The 19,253-nt window shown below is 36.6% G+C and overlaps 1 protein-coding gene across 1 annotated transcript; it reads right to left on the bottom strand.

The window, feature by feature from the left end:
- Positions 1 to 2,037: 2,037 nt before the first annotated feature.
- Positions 2,038 to 19,023, bottom strand: DR1 (down-regulator of transcription 1). Its single transcript, XM_025353561.1, has 4 exons — positions 18,782 to 19,023; positions 18,102 to 18,651; positions 10,904 to 11,067; positions 2,038 to 4,148 (listed from the first exon to the last, which is right to left on the bottom strand). The coding sequence occupies exons 2-4, from the start codon at positions 18,319 to 18,321 to the stop codon at positions 4,002 to 4,004; spliced, it is 531 nt and encodes a 176-aa protein (XP_025209346.1). The 5' UTR covers positions 18,322 to 18,651; positions 18,782 to 19,023; the 3' UTR covers positions 2,038 to 4,001.
- Positions 19,024 to 19,253: the final 230 nt, after the last annotated feature.

The following is a 19,253-nucleotide window of genomic DNA, read 5'->3' as shown; positions in this document are numbered from 1 at the left end:
AAATAGGATAAGAACCAGTGGTAATACCTTAGGTTTGAAAGAAGGCTACTTATGTTATCATTCTCTTCACCCTGGCCGATCCTAACCATAACACTTTATATCCTGGGGCATGGTGAAAAACAGAGGAGGTGGGGTAGGACTTGCGGTCAAACTGCTGGGGACAGAGGAAAAAAAGAAGACAGCAACAAAAAAATACAAGTGAAGAAAGTGGAAGTCAGTGCCTATGCCATCTGAATTGGATAATTCTTCCTGATGGCCATTTGGACATAGGTGAGTTGGAGAAACATAATTTAGAAACCTATATAAGGAAATATGCATTTTAATGACGTTATAACCCCAAATTTAAAATTCAATTAAAAAATTATATCACAGATTTTCCCACAACATACTAATTCAACATATCACTTATAACTACTTAAAATTTGCATTTTTTCTAAGGTGCAATAACCTAATGAGTATGTAATACTAATGTGTCAGTTAATAAGGGCAATTACTTTTGCTCTTATTTTCCTCTTATACGAAATTAAATAACAACATACCTGCTGCAACATAACTTATTTGGTACAATTTAGGTGTTCTGAGAAATTCAACCCACTAAAATCATTAGGGTAATTCATTATTATGCTACACATTAAAAAGGTGCCTTTACAGTCATTTTGGAAAACTGTTTGACAGTAAATACTAAAACTGAAAATACACACACCATACAACCTAGCAATTCCATTCTTAGGTTTATACTCAATGGCAATGTATACACTCACCGAAAGACATGTATAAGAATGTTCTCCACAGTACCATTCATAACAGCTCAGAACTGAAAAATCCTCAAATGACTATCCATGGAAGAGTGAATAACTTTTGGATGTAATGAAAAATGGATAAATAAATGCAAGACTATACAGCAATAAGAATGAATGAGCTACAAATACATGCAACAGTAAGGATGGATCTCACTTTGGCAGGGTGAATAATGGCCTCCAAAGATAGCCAGCGTATGAATCCCTGGAACCTGTGAATGTCACTTATACGGCAAAAGAGATTTTGCAAATGTGATTAAATTAAGGATCTTGAGATAGGGGGATTATCCCTGCTTTATGCAGGTGAGCCCTAAACGTAGAGGCAGGGAAAGATCTGACTACAGAAGATGATACAATGACAAAAGCAAGCTTTGATCAAAGAGAAGAAGGGGTCACAAGCCCATAAATACAGGTCATCACTGGAAGCCAAAAAAGGGAAGAAAACATTCTCCCTCACAACCTCAAGAAAAAGCCAACCCTGCTGATACTTTGATTTAGGCCTAATGAAACTGACTTTTGGACTTCTGATCTCCAGGACTATAAAATGATGAATGAAAAAAAGTGTATTACGTATGATTGCATTTACATAAAATACAAAACAGGCAAAACTAATCCATGATTTTAGAATTCAGGATAGTAACTTTCAGCAAGAAAGAAGATAGTGTTAAGACAGGGCAAGAGGAAGGTTTCTGGGGTATACATAATGCTCTGTATTTTGATCTGAAGACTGGTATATGAGTTTGCTTAATTTGTGAAAACCTTTATTTGTGTACTGTTCTGTGTGTGTGTGGTATATGCAGTTTTAAAAACCGATGCCTTTTAAACACTTATTAATCTGATAATCTGCCGAAAAAGATATATAACATATATTCAAGGGGATGGAAAAATACTTACTGAACAATAACTTTATTTCTCGAGAATGCTAAAGATTTAGTTTCTCTCTTCAAGAGATTTAAAAAATTTTAACTGGCAAAACATAACAGTGACTCTCAAATGCTAAAAAAAAAAAAAAAATCTAAAAATAAAATATTGCATAAGTACCTTTGTTATGCCTCGATCTTACGACTGTAAATTACAAAAACACAAGTAAAACCACATTTTTTGAAATAACAGTAAACAAAAACAAAAGGCAGGTACTACATACCAAATGACCAAAATGTCTTCTGGGCCTAAGATTCTTGAAACTAGTAAAAATTGTAATAATAGAAATCTCTCTATAGATCATTAAATATAAAAACCATTTATAAAACACATCACAATTTTATTGCTTGAAGAATACAGCATATGAAATCACAAGAATGTCAAAATGAAAAGTCACTAGGCTTCAAACGTATAATACATTATCAGATGCAGTAAAATATTAATTAACCTGAACTCTGCATCAAAAAAAAAAAAGGTGTGGAAAATATCTAAGTTGTTTACTTAAGAAACAGATATACTTAAAATAGAAAGTATAAGGATGTTACAGTACAAATTAGAAAAGCCAACACGTATTAACTTATTATTGTTCTAGACTAGACTACCTTTGGTACTTAAACTTTTTAAAAAACAATTTCTTCTATCTCATCCAAATGCACTTCATGGGTATGACATCCATGAAGTAACTTCAACTTAAAACATTCAGCAAAATTAACCTTTTCACTTCATGGGGGAAGTATATTTAATAAATGTATAACAATATTTCCCTTTTACTAAAACTGCAAAATATGATCATTAAGAAACCTAATAGTTATAAAACTTTACTTACCTAGCTCTCCAATTAAAATTGAAATCCTGGGAGCCACAATCTATTTTTGGGCTTGGTGAATACATAAGTTTAAAAGATTTGGCAACTGACATAGGAATTTAATTACTTAATACTATCTTAAGTGACTTTTCCTTTCTGTTTCCAAAATATAGACACTATCCCATTTCTTCAACATCCTGGATTCCTATAATCACTACCATACTTTATTTTTTAGAACCAAATTAAAGCTTCTCTCTTTTAATAAGCACGTAGAAACTATTTATGTTCCATATAGGGCTGATCAGTTATAACACAACTTACGTTTCATATAGGGCTGATCAGTTAATTCATATAGGGCTGATCAGTTGTAACACAACTTCTTAAGCAAAACTAATCTTTTTTTTAAAGCTATCACTCAATTATGATGGAGACAATAATGTCATCTCAAAAGGTAATGTTGGACTCTAGGCCATCTAGTCGGGAAAATGTAAAAGTAATTCTAAAAACAATAAGTAAACTATAACTACAAGTTAAATTAAAAATCCCTCTCTCATAGCAAGCATGCTCATTAACTTTCGTTTCTTTCCCCCAGCAAAGGTTTGAATATTCATGAACCTCAGTTAAACCAAGGGAATCAATGCAATTGTTTCAAAAGTCCCACCTATATATTTGAATAATATGAGTATGGATGGACTAGGTAAGTAATACTATCAACAATTACTGAATTAGAGCGAAAGAGTATAAATCATGACAGACTTCCAAACTGGGCAGTCTTTGAAATGTCATAGTGGAGCTCAAAATGAATTATGTTGTAATAAAACTATAGTTTTTACCTCTACACAAAACAAAAACAAAATAAAAAAACATAACCACCAAATTTATACAACTACTATTAAACATACTCCTTCCTAGTTTTTTAATGTCTTGAAGTTTTTCTAAACAAGTATATTGATCTGAGCATATATATTTATTGCCTATATATGTTCTCATTTTAAAAGACAAATTCAGATACTACAGAACTGAACTCTTTCACCAACCCAATCCAATGTCTACTGATTCACACAGCACCCCCCCTTAATAATTTAAAATTCACAAGTTTTAGTTTAGTTAAAAGGGCAGAGGAAATGCAAATGCAGATTTAGAGCTTTGTAGAAATTTCACTGTATTTTTATAAACTTGAAGTTTTCTGTAACACTGTTTATTGATCAAATGAAGGACTTGCTGCTATCTAAAATTTCATAAACACCATTAAAAATTCAAAATTGATATTATACTGAACCTTAAATTTTCAATAGTTCAAAGAGACAGTTTTTATATGTATAGCACACAATAGATGAAACTTAATAGCAGACATCCCTAGAATACCAATGACAAGTCCACCAAGATGCATACAAAATTACAGATAAGCATTTCTTTCACTGTTTTTGTTGTGCAGGGAAAAACATTTATAGAAGAAATAGAAACTCAGCTGGTGAATTTCAGATATCATCATCATCTTCTTCATCCTGAGAAGATCCCGCCTGATTAGATGCACTGGCTGAGGCAGCAGCAAGCTGGGCTTGTTGGGCAGCTTGCTGCATTTGAAGCCATTCCTGTTGGGCCAATTCTGCTTGTTGCTGTCTAGCCTAAACAACCAAAACATTAAAAAAATGATAACAACAATTTTTTAAAAACCCATAATATATACACTTTCGTTAAATGTAGATTAGGCCAATTTCAGACAGTTATCATCATACATCTGGATATTGTCCAACTACTATGTAATTGTCACACACCTGGAGAACATAAACTCTATAGGTAAATATAATTAGAGATTGCTTTTTTCTAACTACACAGGTCTAAGAAATTTCTCAAACTTGGGTCTCTTATAAATGGCCCTCTTTTATTTCACGTAATTTATGACCTTTGGTTCAACTGAAGAAGTTGAAAAAGTTGACAAAACCCACAATATTCCCTCTAGCTCTTTCCCTGTATTTTTCCTTTCATTTCACTTGACTCTTCCGTACCCTCAAATTAAATTTTGATATAAACATTTTTCAATCTAAAATTTATATGGTTTAAAAGTTCTCTAGTATAGTACCTCTACCTCATATGAAGGAAGTACTATACATGTATGCAGTAGTTACCCCAATATTTCTTTCTGAGTTTCTATTACAATTCCCTAACCTATGATATGCCTATCTGTGTCCCTCATTCCCTCTCTGTAAGCACACACATTTGCATATACACACGTACACATACAAATATACATATCCTTTCCGTATACACACTAGTAAAAAGATACTACTTAAAATCCATTCATCTGATATATCCTCTATTAAAAACAACCACAGGATTTTAGAAACCAAGATGCATACAAATGAATTACATAAGAAACAGCTAAGGCTCCTTCACAATTTAATTTTATCTGTTTGTAGAAAAACCACACCAAGAAGGGAAAAAACGAACCTGTTCTTAAAAAGGTCTTACAATTTCCCATTAGACTCTGCCAAAACAATCCTTTTCTCCTTTTCTGTCTGTTCTGGGAATTGTTCTTTAAGTCCAGCTCATACCCTCCCCTTTATGCATAGGTAATTCCTAGTCATCATTTGAAATGCAAATCAGTTAGTCTTTCTTGACCTTTCCAGGCCATATTTTATGCTCTATTTCATATACCATAATTCCCTATGCATTCCCATATCCATCCACTTTGTTCTAGAATTATCTAAGTTTATATCTTTTTTTTCCACCACACTTGAGAACAGAGATTGTTTCCATATTCTTTGTTGCATTCCTAACACAAAGGCCTTCAGTATTTTCTGAATGAACATGCTACAGGAAAACAGTGATGGCCAGCATAACCAGTAACATTTAAGATTTTACCATATACAATCCTCATTCTTCTGAATAACCTGTCATGACTTTATTATCCAAACGTTTCTAGATATAAATTCTAATCAGGTCATTATTTCATTTTAAAAAAAAAAAAAATTTGTTATCAATCAAATCCAAATTTCCTAGCCTAGAGTTCAAAGTCCTCCAAATTAGTGTCTACCCCAACTTCTCTATAGTCTTTTCTTGTAACATGCACTTTGTGCTTCAAAAAAGCCTAGAATACAAAATGTTTCCCAAATTTACACCATACTTCCTCATCTTTGCTACTTTTACTCATGCTGACATTCATCCTATGTGAAATTTCCTGCCCCTTACTGAAATTTTACCCTTCCTTCAAGTCAAACTGAAATACTATTTTCTCCTCCTGGTATCAGTCAGTGTATAATCAAGAGAAAGAAGTCACACGAGTTACTGGAATGGAAAAAATTTAATATAAAGAACTGTTAAACAAGTATAAAGTTGTTTTTAGGCAGCTGAAAAGGCAGGAAGAGAACATTAAGATGTCATGAAAGTAGCTACAGGAAGCAGCCACCAACCCTAAAACTGGGGAAATAGAGGAAAATGCTGGAATTTTTAAAATTTAGACGCTTAACGAAACCACTTCATGGAACTGAAACTCAGACCTCGGAAGAATGGGCATAGATAAGCTAGTACTAATATATCCGTGCTTGGACGAGGGCCCCAAGGGTTGCGATCCACACCGCCAGAGTCGGGGGATGGAGTGCGGGTTCAGGCGGGTTGTGTATTAGAGAAAATACAAACAGGATTCAGTCTCTGCTACAGGAAAACTGATGTAACCAGGATGAAGAAGTGTTGCTGGTTTGTTCAAAGGAACTGAAAGACAAGAGAAAGTAAAAGGAGAAAACCCTTTCTCTTCCTCCATCCATGCAATCTCCCACGAGAACCCCATACTGGCAACAGAGTCTAATGGAGAGTCAGCTAGCAAAGAAACATGTGGCTTACAGAGCACTAGGTCCAGTCACAAAGCAGAGCACAGAAAGGTGGCATAGTTGGCATACTCCTGCACCCCCAAAAATTGATGTAATGTTTCCATACTTGAGATTTCTTTCTTTCTCTTTCCTTCTCCCTTTCTATTTTTGTAGAGATAGGATCTCACTATATTGCTCAGGCTGGTCTCGAACTCCTGGGCTCAAGTGATTCTCCCACCGGGGCCTCCCAAAGTGCTAGGATTACAGGTATGAGCCACTATGCCCAGCCAGAATATCTTTCTCATAAGTGGTTGGCCTCATTTTTTTTTTTTTTTGAGACGGAGTCTCGCTCTGTCACCCAGGCTGGAGTTCAATGGCACCATCTTGGCTCACTGCAAGCTCCGCCTCCTGGGTTCACACCATTCTCCTGCCTCAGCCTCCCAAGTAGCTGGGACTACAGGAGCCCGCCACCACGCTCGGCCAATTTTTTTGTATTTTTAGTAGAGACGGGGTTTCACTGTGTTAGCCAGGATGGTCTCGAGCTCCTGACCTCGTGATCCGCCCGCCTCAGCCTCCCAAAGTGCTGGGATTACAGGCTTGAGCCACCGCACCCAGCCCAGCTTCATATTATAGTTATCTTCTTCATCTAAGTAGTCAATCTCATAACAGCTGTTAGTGTGTCTGCATTATACCTCCCCTACTAGATACTAAGTTTCTTAAGAAGAATGATATAGTCTTCATTTTTGTACATCTACAGTACCACATATGTCTTGCAGACAGTAGGGACACGTTAATTTAATTCTGACTTGAAATTTGTTGACTGAAGGGCAGGAGTTGGGTGGTGCTGGTGTAGGTGGCAGTAGGGAAGTGGAAGAAGAAAAGCTATTACCTTGGGGGAAAGCTACCCACATAACCATAGTATCAGGGACTAATAAAGGAAGAGGTCTACATCAAATGTTATTTTTAAAAAAACAGATGAGTAAGAATTGAAAGGAAAAGAAATTACTGAATTTCGTGATTAAATGTCTCTGTGATAGGAAAGAAGTTAAATTTGAGGAATAAGTGATTGTATGTTTTCAAAAAATGGTAGCACTGATCATTACTTATTTATTTATTTATTTTAGAGACAGGGTCTCACTATGTTGTCCAGACTAAAGTTCAGTGGCTATTTACAGGCATAGTTGTTATGCATTGCAACCTTGAACTCCTAGCCTTAAGGGATTATCCTGCTTCGATCTCCTGAGTAACTGGGACTACAGGAAGGTGCCACCTTGCTTGGTGGGTAACACAGATCATTATAGCAAAAGATGAAAGGGTTTGGGGGATACAAGGAAATGCAGAAGACCCGTATATGGGTAAAGGCAAAGACAAAAAAATAAGTAAGGAAAAGACTATAGAGATGAGAAAAAACAAGGCTAAGACAATTTTTACAGTAAACAAAAACTTTATTTTGCTTAGGAAATTAGAAACCAGCCACTCTCCCTAACGATGATTGTCATCCATTTTTGTAAAGAAATAGGAAAAATAGTAGATTCTAACACACTAGCATATTTACTTTTATGGCAGGAATACCCAGAGTTCAAAACCAACTAACAGAGCTTCACTAAAAACATTTTAAGGCTGGGTGCGGTGGCTCATGCCTGCAATCCCAGCACTGTGGGAGGCCAAGGCGGGCAGATCGCCTGAGGTTGGGAGTTCGAGACTAGCCTGGCCAGCAGGGTGCAACCCTGTTTCTACTAAAAATACAAAAATTAGCTGGGCATGGTGGCGCATGCCTGTAATCCCAGCTACTTGGGAAGCTGAGGCAGGAGAATCGCTTGAACCTGGGAGGTGGAGGTTGCAATGAGCCAAGACAGCACCATTGCACTCCAGCCTGGGCAACAGAGCAAGACTCCATCTCAAAAAAAAAAAAATTCTAAGAGTTCATAAGAAAATTGCAGGGCAAATCAAATATGTAAATTTAACCAACTTAAGCATACCTATATTTTGTGGTCTAATCAATTACAAATTGGTATAATTTTGTGACATGGAAAAAATTCAAATAATTTCAAGTCTCTACAAAGGTTTTACTGCAAAGGTGCTTGATTTGGTAGTTTATTCAATGGTCTGCAAAGTTGTGTACTAGTTACAATTCAAATTTAATTGACTTTTAGATACCATGCCCCTGTATCAGCTCTGATACTTTTCTCTGAACATAAAAGCACTTCCATGCCTTTAAAACTAACTGTTGAACTGGACTCACTAGTGCACATCTATAGTCCCAGCTACTCGTGAGGCTGAGGTAGGAGGATCCCTTGAGCCCAGGAGTTCTAGGCTCAAGTGTGCCTGATAGAGCCTGTCAATAGCCACTGTACTCTAGCCTGGGCAACATGGTGAGATCCTGTCTCTTTAAAAAAAAAAAAAAAAGTTGATTGATAAAATTTTACTTGTATTCATTTCCACAAATTGAACGTTTTTCAGTGATATTTACTCTACTATATTTTTTTCTCTCTTGCCCCCTACTCAATCCATCCCAAGTATTTTTATTCTAAAATTGGGGAGTGAAAGACAGGTAAGCAGGCATATATTTCCTAATTCACTTTTCTTTTGGAGGTTTTCATTATGTTTTAAGATACTCACTCCCACATATTAAAATGACTCATTTGTAATTTAAAGTTAACTTTAATCTTGATGTATTAAAGGTTCCCTCCCTCCAAATATTTGCTGCTAGCTTCAAATGAGGCTGTCATTGTGTTAATATTTAAAGTCTAAAAGATGAAACAAAATGAAAGTGACAAAAAAGATATATTTACTTATCCATTCTTTCACATTTAGAGCTTCAGTGCTGTAGGGAAGAAGTACTAGGCAACTGCTATAATTTTACCTCTCCGCTGGTCATCCTCACAAAAGCAAAGAAATACTAGAGATCTTCATACATAAGCCAGGGTAAGAAACAAGGGAGATAAAAAAGAGGAATAAAAAACAGATAATTGGGATAGAGAGGTGAAGACAGATATAGCAGGCAGTCAATTATTTCTTTATAATTTGCCCTAACAAGGATAATACATATTCTATTTAAAAGCCCCACAATAAGTTTAAGAAGATAAAATGGAGGCTAGAGCATTAGCATGGTATTGTAGAAACAGTAGAGGCTTTTGGGCCAAAATACTTAAGTTTAAATACAGACTCCAACACTTCCTAACTTTCTGAACTTACTGTTTTATTTAAGTCAATCTTTCCCACTCAATCTTCCCCAGTTGACTAAGCTCTATAATGACAGGAACCCTGTCTCCTTGTTCACTCTTGTAAGCCTAGCACCTAGCACGATGCTTGGTAAATAGTAAGGACTTCAGTAAGTAACTGTAGAACAAATGACAAATAATTTCAAGCAAGATGTTCCACCTCTGAATCTATTTTTTAATATGTAAATGAATACAATAAAATTTATATTTCATAAAAACTCTGCCAAGTTTTTATGTATTCAAAGTATCCAGGAGAGCATCTTCTGTCACCAAATGTTTAATTTAGCATTCTCTAGGTGGTCTGCAATAGCATAAATCAATAAATGCCATTAATGTTTTTAAAACACCAACATCTCTTCTTTCGTACCTCATATTCATATGGATTATAACATTGCATGTACTCACGCCTGCTTCAAAGGCTTTTCCTCTTTAGTGCCTATGATAGGCTGTGAGGATTAAATGAGATAATGCAAGTAAATTACTTGGCAATGTGATTCACATGTGGTTAGAACTCAATAAATATAAGTTTTTCTTTTTACCTTAAGTTTAAATGGTACTTGGTGTCTAGTGACTAACCATACTTAAGACTCAAATGCAGTTTGATATAAACCAAACTGATTGTTATGGCTGCAGAGAGATCAGCTACAGGACTAATCTGGAAGAGTTTACCTAAAATGATACTTCCCAGTTCTAATGGTTACTACAACTTCTCTTCTATTCAATCCAAAGCTGCCTTATAATTTCAAATGAGAGGCCAGAACTTAGAAGGGAAAAAACAGCCTTGCCACCAATTCCCCTCCCTTTTCTTTTTGAAACAAAGGAATATTAGTATTTGATTCTAATTCTTCAGAGTCTAGATATTAGAATTATAATAAGCAAGGAAGAAAACATTTTCTCCCTTTGCTCTACTAGCTTTAAAATACTTTTTTAAGATTAAAATGCTTCAAAGGTGTACATTAAATACCTAATTTAACTACACAGTTGATATTAATCAGATTTTGCTTGTATGCCATGCATCATAAAATCTGATATAGAATTTTCTCATCAGCTCATCATTTTAAATCTTAAGAACATTTATGTATACTTTTCACGCCTTAAAATGGTCACTCCGTCTGAAAAAAATATCAAAGTGAAATTTCAATAGGTATTTAGAGTTGTTCTCTTTAGAAAACAGATTGCTGCAAATATTTACATTCACATAAACCAGAGTCAAATTGGTCAGCTCTGAACACTAGATTCTATAATCAACTACCTAGAAAAAGGGAATCTTCTGCGTATGTCTGTTAATTTAGGAAGCAATTTCAGTTAGCAATCAGGGTAGGATTCAGAGAAAAATAATTTAAATAAATTACTTACTTTTGCAAATAATTCTTGCTGCTGTCTCAATAACTCTTCTTCAGGAATGCCAAGGTTTTCCAAACGAGAACTGGCCTTTCTTCTTTTTAATGCTACTGTTTTACACTCTTGCAAGACTTCTTTTACTTCACTGATGTAGGAGCCAAATCCCAAACTTTCTAGTGCTAGAGAAATGAAAATATTAAAATGTGAAAGGGTGATAAAATATAGCTTTCCCCAACCTGTGGAACATAAAGTTTTTGTGGACTTTTCTTTAGGGGAGGGGAATGTTTTGCTGTTTTCTAATAATTTTACCTATTTTATAGTTGTACAACAATTGTCTGGGCAGCCAAGACAAATATTTTATCAATCTGCTAAAAATTAGGTGGCAAATCAGTTAAAACTTGAAGAACCAAGGCACATGCCTTCACTTTTCATTCTAATTTTTAAAAGACCAAAGCATTTCCTGTAAGCGAGGAGAAAAAAAAAGTCCATTATAAGAACATATGGTTTTAGTAAGAAAATACATTTTGTGTCATTTGACTTAGAAAAAGTAGGCTGGTAACACATTCTCTACTAAGTTCTGGTAGGACAGAATAAAAGAAGGGAAGTTTTTCTTTTGTCCAATATACCAACAGGAAGCTATTTTTAGCAGATACTCAAACTGCCAAGTTTAAAAAATACTGGTGGAAATGAAAGTCATGAAATTCAGCACTTAAGAGTCAGCCAACAGGTTTCTCTTGAAAACAAAACTTAACAGGAAAAATAAAAACATATTTAAATGATGTGGCAAAAAACTGAGATGAAAGAAGACTATAAGGAGACAAGAAGCATTAATAAAAAATTTTTCTCCCCTTTTCATATTTAGAAAGGAAATTTTATAAGGAAAAAAAAAGTGGGCTGGGCATGGTAGCTCATGCCTGTAATTCCAGCACTTTGGGAGGCCAAGGTGGGAGGATCTCTTTAGTCCAGAAGTTCAAGACCACCCTGGCAACATGGCAAGACCTCCTCTCTACAAAAAAAAAAAAAAAAATTAGTCAAGTGTGGTGGCTCGTGCCTATGGTTCCAGCTACTTAGGAGGTTGAGGTGAGAGGATTGCTTGAGTTCAGGAGATTGATGATGTCATGAGCCATGACTTTACTGTACTCCAGCCTGGATGACAGAGCAAGACCCTGTCTCAAAAAAAAAAAAAAAAAAAAATCACACACTCTAAATACCTTCTGTAATCCAGAAAAGACAAGGCATAAAATTTCCTTTTGGCTCACAGTATTTAAAATTATATCTTATAATTTTGGTACATTGACTAATGCCCCAAAGGCATATTTTGTATTGTGAACCAATGATGAAACATAGGTGGTGAAAAACACAGTAAATCAATTTAGGTCATCAGTTCTTGAAGTCTTTCAGGCATTACGTTGAACCAGACTCCTTTTAGTATATACGCTCTCACTTCTAACTTCAGGAATTTGCTCTTCTGGGACAATGTCAAATATACCTTTACAAATCGACATGCCCATGGAAACTGTGGTTTTTAAGACATTTTAAATGATTTACAACTTTAATTATTTCAAATGGTAAGCTGTTTTCATCAACCTTCTTTAGAAATAACCTGATGCCAAAAAGCATAGTACTGTCCTATAATTAACTCACCTCCCCTGACCTCCCTAAAAACTTCAGAAAGGCATTATTCTAAGTTCTGTATATCAAATTCGCCAACATGGCTGTGCACAGTGGCTCACGCTTATAATCCCAGCACTTTGGGAGGACGAGGCGGGCAGATCATTAGGTCAGGAAATTGAGACCATCCTGGCTAACACGGTGAAACCTTGTCTCTACTAAAAATACAAAAAATTAACTGGGCGTGGTGGTGGGTGCCTGTAGTCCCAGCTACTCGGGAGGCTGAGGTGGGAAGAGTTTGTGTTCAGGAGTTTGAGGCCACAGTGAACTATGACTGTGGCACTGCACTCCAACCTGGGTGAGAGAGCAAGACCCTGCCTCTTAATTAAAAATAAAACAATAAATATCACATTGTTATTAGTTTCAGGGTTGTGGGAATCAACAGGTAATTAATACAAGGCATTTAACAGTGTCTAGCACATAAGAATCACTTAACCAACTCAGACTACATATTTCTCATCTTTATTTTTTATTTTATTTTTTATCTTATTTTAAATGTAAAAGAGTACCCTCATAAGTGTACAGCTAAAAATGAAGGTATAGCTATACAGTATCATATTTAAATTCAAGCTCGACAAGTATATTTATAAAATACTACATTTATAAAATTAACAAATCAACACAATGGAGAGACAACCCTTCAAAATACCATAAATTACTACACCAGACATTAAGGAAATCCAAACCAGCCGGCCATGGTGGCTCATGCCTGTAATCCCCGCACTTTGGAAGGCCAAGGTGCAGGGATTATTTGAAGTCGGGAGTTAGAAGCCAGCCTGGCTCACATGGCAACACATTGTCTCTACAAAAAATACAAAAATGAGCCAGACGTGGTGGCACACGCCTGTAATCCCAGCTACTCAGGAGGCTAAGGCATGACGATCACTTGAACCTGGGAGGCAGAGTTTGTAGTGAGCCGAGATCACACCACTGCCCTCCAGCCTGACAGCGTGACTCTGTCTCAAAAAAAAGAAAAAAGAAAATCCAATCCAAGCTATTTTTTTTAACCATGGAGGGCTTGGATTAAAAAAAAATTTTAAATATATAACTACCTTTAAAAACATTTAAGGCTGAGAACACTGCTTTCAAGAAACTGGCAAGTAGGTCCAAGGTTAATATTTAATTTTATTCAAAGAATTGCCATATGTAAAAACTATACTCTCAATAAAATGGTTGAAAAGGAGCAGCCACAAATTTAATTTCAAAATTGCATTGACTTTAATTTTAAACACATTTGGCAAACAGATATCAATAACTAGACATAATACCTTCTAAATAGGGAGATATTTTACATCATTTGCTATCATGTATTAGTTATCATACACAGAGAGAATATTAAAGGATAAAGGAAATGGCTCCCAAGCAGGGCCACCATTTACGGTTATGTAGGTTATTCATACACAACATACTACAAGGCCATTCTTATTGTAAATATCATAAATTCGTATGTTTACTGTGATACTTTTTCTGGCAGACAGTAGGAATGCTTTTTAAGGAAGGAGTGCCTTTTTCTAATTTGTACAAAGGGACCTTATGGATTATTGATGGCTCTATTTCTAAGGATCTCATCTTTCTAAAACAGAAAAATTTTTTTAAAAAACTTGTGGGTAAAACTAACACACATCACTATCTGTCACCCTATGCCGTGCATCTTAAAACTACAACTAGAAAAGTCCATGGTGTATATTAGGGGAAAAAATACTTAGCACATTTTTCAGCTTAAGAGACAGATGTTAACAAGACAGCTATTCAAAAAAGAAAAAAAAAAGTAAAAATTTCTTCCAAGCAACAATAATCTTCATATAGGCTTATCTTATTTTACAAACTGATGTACTCCTGAAAGGTTCTGTCATAACATGAATTTATGTGAACTACTTCATACTTCATATGCATAAAACATGTTTTTCATTTTTAAAATTATGTGATATACAGTACCTTTTAAATACTATATAAATCAGCATTCTCTAATTTCTCCATTTTCTTTTGCTTGTGGGAAGGAAGGGACTAATGTATTTCACATAAAATACATTAAGAGGATGTAGGCCAAAGTGACTTCTTGGCTCATTAGCCTGGCAAAGGTTTCTGAAGACCCTTAAGAACCATGTCCTCCATGGTATCACTACTGGAAATGTTGGACAACAATGAGAGACTAATGGCAGGGAAGGAATTGAGTATCATTTATCTTAATATCCTTAGTAGCATCTAGCACAATGCCAAATACTTGATAGTATTCAGTAAGTAATTGTAGGGTGGCAGAAGGAAAACAGAAACAAAAGATACATTAATTTTAAGAAAAGTATTAATAAAATCCTAACTTGAAAAGCATTTGATTATGTGATAAATTTTGCAGTGCAAATTAGATGTGTCCCTTCGGAAAAAATATCTGTATGAATGATTATTTACTACTCATGTCCACTTTTCAACACAGACTGTGGTTTTAGGCTTTAAAGCAAAGGTTCTCAAAGTGTGGTCCATGGACTTATGCCGAACAGCTCCTAATGGTTAACATTAGTTAACCATGGAAATTCAATGCATTTAAGTACCTTCATTGCAATTTGACAAAATAATTGTATGTCTATTGAATCTAATAGTAAAAAGTTGAGTGTCGGTCTTTTCCTCATCTTTTCCAGTGATCCATTTTCATGTTATCTTACAAAGGTACCAGTGTGAGACGGACAGGAATTTTTAAAAAACTCCTTCAACATAAGACAGCTTGGAGCAACTCAGTGGCTGAAGATGTAAATTCTCAGATACTCTCAAACTTTTACTACTTTCAGTTACAATTCTCATAAATGGGAGGGGGATATTTCATGTAAGGTTCTCAACCCCTGACTAATTCTCAAAAATTACAAGTAATACCTGAAATCAAGTATTATTTATACATAAATAAGAAAACCTTAGTTAAAAGATTTGCCTAAGGTTAAAGAATTCTCAGTGCAGAACTTAAGCTGACTCTCAATGTCAATTCTTTCTATAAGGTAACAGAACATGTTAGAACTCATTCAAGAATACGTGTTCACAAAAAACTGCAATAAAATAGGAACACCTTTTATAGCTTAGAACTCCCTCTATTCACATATCTATGATCTTCAATACCAAGTCTACTTTCTTAAACTCAAAATAAGCAAAACAGAAAAAAAAATTTTTTTAACTAAGTTATTTCATAGATTTACTGGTGATCAAATTAGTTCAACTTTAACTTGCATTTTACAGAACTATCTCAGAATGCTTAATTTGTTCAGACAAGATAAAGCAAGGTGGGAAATGAACAAGTGAAATGCCCTAAAGCAAAGTCCAGTTCATTAAACTTATCACTAAAAACCCAAACTTCAACATGTGAGAATCATACCACTTTAAAGTGTACATTATTTATTCCACTTGGATATATTCTACATTCCTAATCAATGCTGACAGAAAAGTATAAAAATGTCCTATCTATTATGATTAGTGTACAGGAACACACTTCAAACACCTAAAACATATAAACCTTAAGAATTTCTTTAAAAATTTAACCTCTCAAAACAAAACTTCTTTGGAATAATTAAGCAATATGAGATTATAAATGTATAAAGTCTACAACCCCAATTAGGGAGAATTCTTGGGCGAAAATGTAGATTCTTATCCACCTAACAATAGCATAATACAAAAAAAAGAGGTAAAATTTTAAGACTATAACACGTCAATACATGATTTTCAAAAACAAATCATCTTCATTACACAATGGAAATGCTTTTTCACTATAGCTTTCTGACTCACACATTAAACTGAATTTAGCATATTCCAAAGTTGAATTATTTAGCATACTGCTTGCTACAGCTGCACTTCTATTCCATCATGTCAATCAGAAATCTAAATATATCCTAGAAAAGAATTAACTCTCCCCAAGAAGACAGACTGTAATGTGTTATTAGGTTTTTGGAACGATCCCCACTTCTGTAGTGTAAACAAATATTTAGGCAGACCCTGTTGAAATCTTTTGCAATTTTCATTAGAAAGGCAATGTTGATAAAAAGTTCTTTTTCCTTTTTATGAGTTGTAAAAAGAAATTACAGCTATCTGTGCTGGATAATCTTGTGAAAGACTTATGACAGCAATCACACATACAATGTAAAAATAAATACACAAGAGAAAAAACAGACAACTTGGCTTTCATTTTACTTGCTAGAGTATTCAGCACATCAAGTAGAAAAAAAAAAACAACTAGTACTAGTTTTAAGAATCAAACATGCTTTTTCCTAGGGATTTTTCTCCTTATGTACTGAAATGGCAGGATATATTTTAAAACTCCTTTCAAGACGTCATAAAGGATTAAAAATCAATCATTTAATCCTTTTGTCAATGCTGACAGTAAAATATTGGATATGGTCAACATAAGCAGATGTGTTCTCTACTTCAGTACAACAGGCAAGTCACATTTTAAAAAGTTAAAGTATAAAAATTAAGTGACAGACAACCACCTGCCTACCAAAATGATTAAAATTAACCATTTTTTCCCTGGTTTCACAAGCAATCAATACTTTTAATTAGATTATTACGAAAGGCAAGTTCTCACTTCAAATTGAGAACAACTCTTTCACAAGAGTACATGTAAAAATATCGCAAAAGGTACATTCCCGAAACATTATGACTAGTAAATATGTTTCTCCTCTCTCAAACCATTAGAATACAGTCCCCCAAATCCCTATTACGGGACCACATCCTTTTCAGGATAAAAGAAACTGTTGAAGCTTTCAGAAGTGCTGTTCAATAAAAGCCTAAGTGTATACATCCAAATAAGAATGACAGCAGGAAAGGACAGGGAAATTTTCCGTTAAAAAAAAAAAAACTTGCATAAACTTTCAATCAAAGATTTTAAAACTTATCTCCACAGAATAGAACAAAGCAAACGACATAAAGGCAAACAAAAAGAAAAAAACGAAAATTTAAAGTTCACCCTTTTCTTACAGAATGGACCAGGAGTGCTTTCGTAACTCATTCATGAACGTACCATCAAACCATTTTTAGAGCAGAAAACATACCTCCTTTTATTCAACAACGATAAACTTGACAACGTTGAACACATTGTATATTAAGAATTTTTTAACTCATGTGTTCAGAAAATAAATCTTTTCCTCTACATTGGTGAAAGGTCAGGTGGGGAAGGGGCGCTCTGTCTCCATCCATGCTTGAAGTTCCTCTGTCTGAATTTTTAATTTTCCAAGGGAGAACTTCTGCGTTCCTTAATTATTATCTAAGTTCAACTTCAGGCAAGCAATTCCTGTTGCTTCGGCTTACCTGGCTGTAAAGTGAGATCACTCTTTATGTTTTGGGGACGTTGACCTAAATGTTTGCACTCCTTACGTGTATTCGCTAGATGAAAAGTACTGCAAGAATGCTACAAAGGGATTGTTTTTAAAGCACGGGCTACCCACATGCCAGTCTGGCTTTTTCATTAAGTTACTTACCAGTGAAGAGGAATGAAGGCTTTGACATGAAAGCGTCACGCGATTAGCAGACTGCTCCCCTAGACCCTCATTCAAACCAATTTCCACACATGACTTACCTTGTATGACATGTTCTGGTGAGATGGTCTTCTTTTCCGATTTGTTACAAATCTCATTGGCTTCAGAAGATATAAGGTGAATGAATTCAGTGCAGCAGTTCACCACCAGCTCTCGAGCATCGTTGGCCACCCGGACATTAGGAAGAGTCTCTTTGATCATTTTATTGATAGCAGCTCTGGGGATAGTGAGATCATCATCGTTGCCAGACGAGGAAGCCATAGTACCTTCCTGTTTCTCGCGCCCCGGCTTTTAAAAACTCCCCGGCTCTGGTCCACTACTCCACGGAGATCTCTCAAAAAGCCGCCCTCGGAGAGTGATCCCGGGGGGTGCTTCGCGAAGAGGGTGCAGAAAATGAACGGAGGAGGAGCTGGCTTGAGGGCTGGGAACGCTCGCGTGTGTGAGAGATTTAGGATGAGTTTGGGAAGAAAGTGGGGGCCTGAGGATTCTAGAGAGAGCACAGCCCAGGCTGAGGGGAAAGCGCGGTGGTCCGGAAATTTGAGCGGCTGGGGAACCACCTTCGGGTCTCCTCAGAGGGGCGGGCACTGTCGCCTAACTGGTCCCCAGCGGCGTCGAAGCAGAGGCAAGATCCAGGGGCACTGGCCTCGCCGCGGTACCGGGCGGGTACCCAGCGGGCTCGGCTCTATAGAGCCCGAGACCCCGCTGCCGCTGCCGCTGCCGCCGCCACCAGCAGCCGTTGCCGCCGCCTCGGCCAAACCATCCTTCAGACACCCGCGCCGCCGCCTCACAACATGTCCGCCGCTGCCGCTGCTGGAACGGCGACGGCCGCCTGGGAACTAATATGGACAGAGCCAGGCACAGTGGGAGTCGCAGTGGCTGCCACCGTGGCCGCGTAACCCGAACGCAGATCGTGGAAGCCGAAGCGGCGGCAACGGTGGTCCCTCCAGAGGCCAGGGAAGATTTGCAGGAAGCCGCTCCCGACACCCTTTGCGCCGCCGGAAGCCTCGTTCCCTCAGATTTCCCCCTCCCTCCCGGACCGACTTCCGGATGTGGCTGCCGCCCTTCCCCCACCCACGCCGACGGGAGCCGCCCGTTCCCGCTGCCAGCAGCTTCCGCCTGCTGCGGTCCTGGCAAGCACCTCGGGATCCCATTCCTTCACAGGGGCCCTAGCCGGGCAAGCGCGCGCCTCACTG

This window comes from Theropithecus gelada, chromosome 1, assembly GCF_003255815.1.
Source record: "Theropithecus gelada isolate Dixy chromosome 1, Tgel_1.0, whole genome shotgun sequence".
Classification (NCBI taxonomy): Eukaryota; Metazoa; Chordata; class Mammalia; order Primates; family Cercopithecidae; genus Theropithecus; species Theropithecus gelada.
This window is presented reverse-complemented; position numbering and strand designations above follow the sequence as displayed.

Coding starts and splice junctions, on each gene's coding strand:
- DR1 (XM_025353561.1), bottom strand. CDS start 18,321: ATGGCTTCCTCGTCTGGCAACGATGATGATCTCACTATCCCCAGAGCT. Junction 11,068..18,101: donor ACCAGAACATGTCATACAAG/GTAAGTCATGTG, acceptor TCATTTCTCTAG/CACTAGAAAGTTTGGGATTT. Junction 4,149..10,903: donor AGCAAGAATTATTTGCAAAA/GTAAGTAATTTA, acceptor TTGGTTGTTTAG/GCTAGACAGCAACAAGCAGA.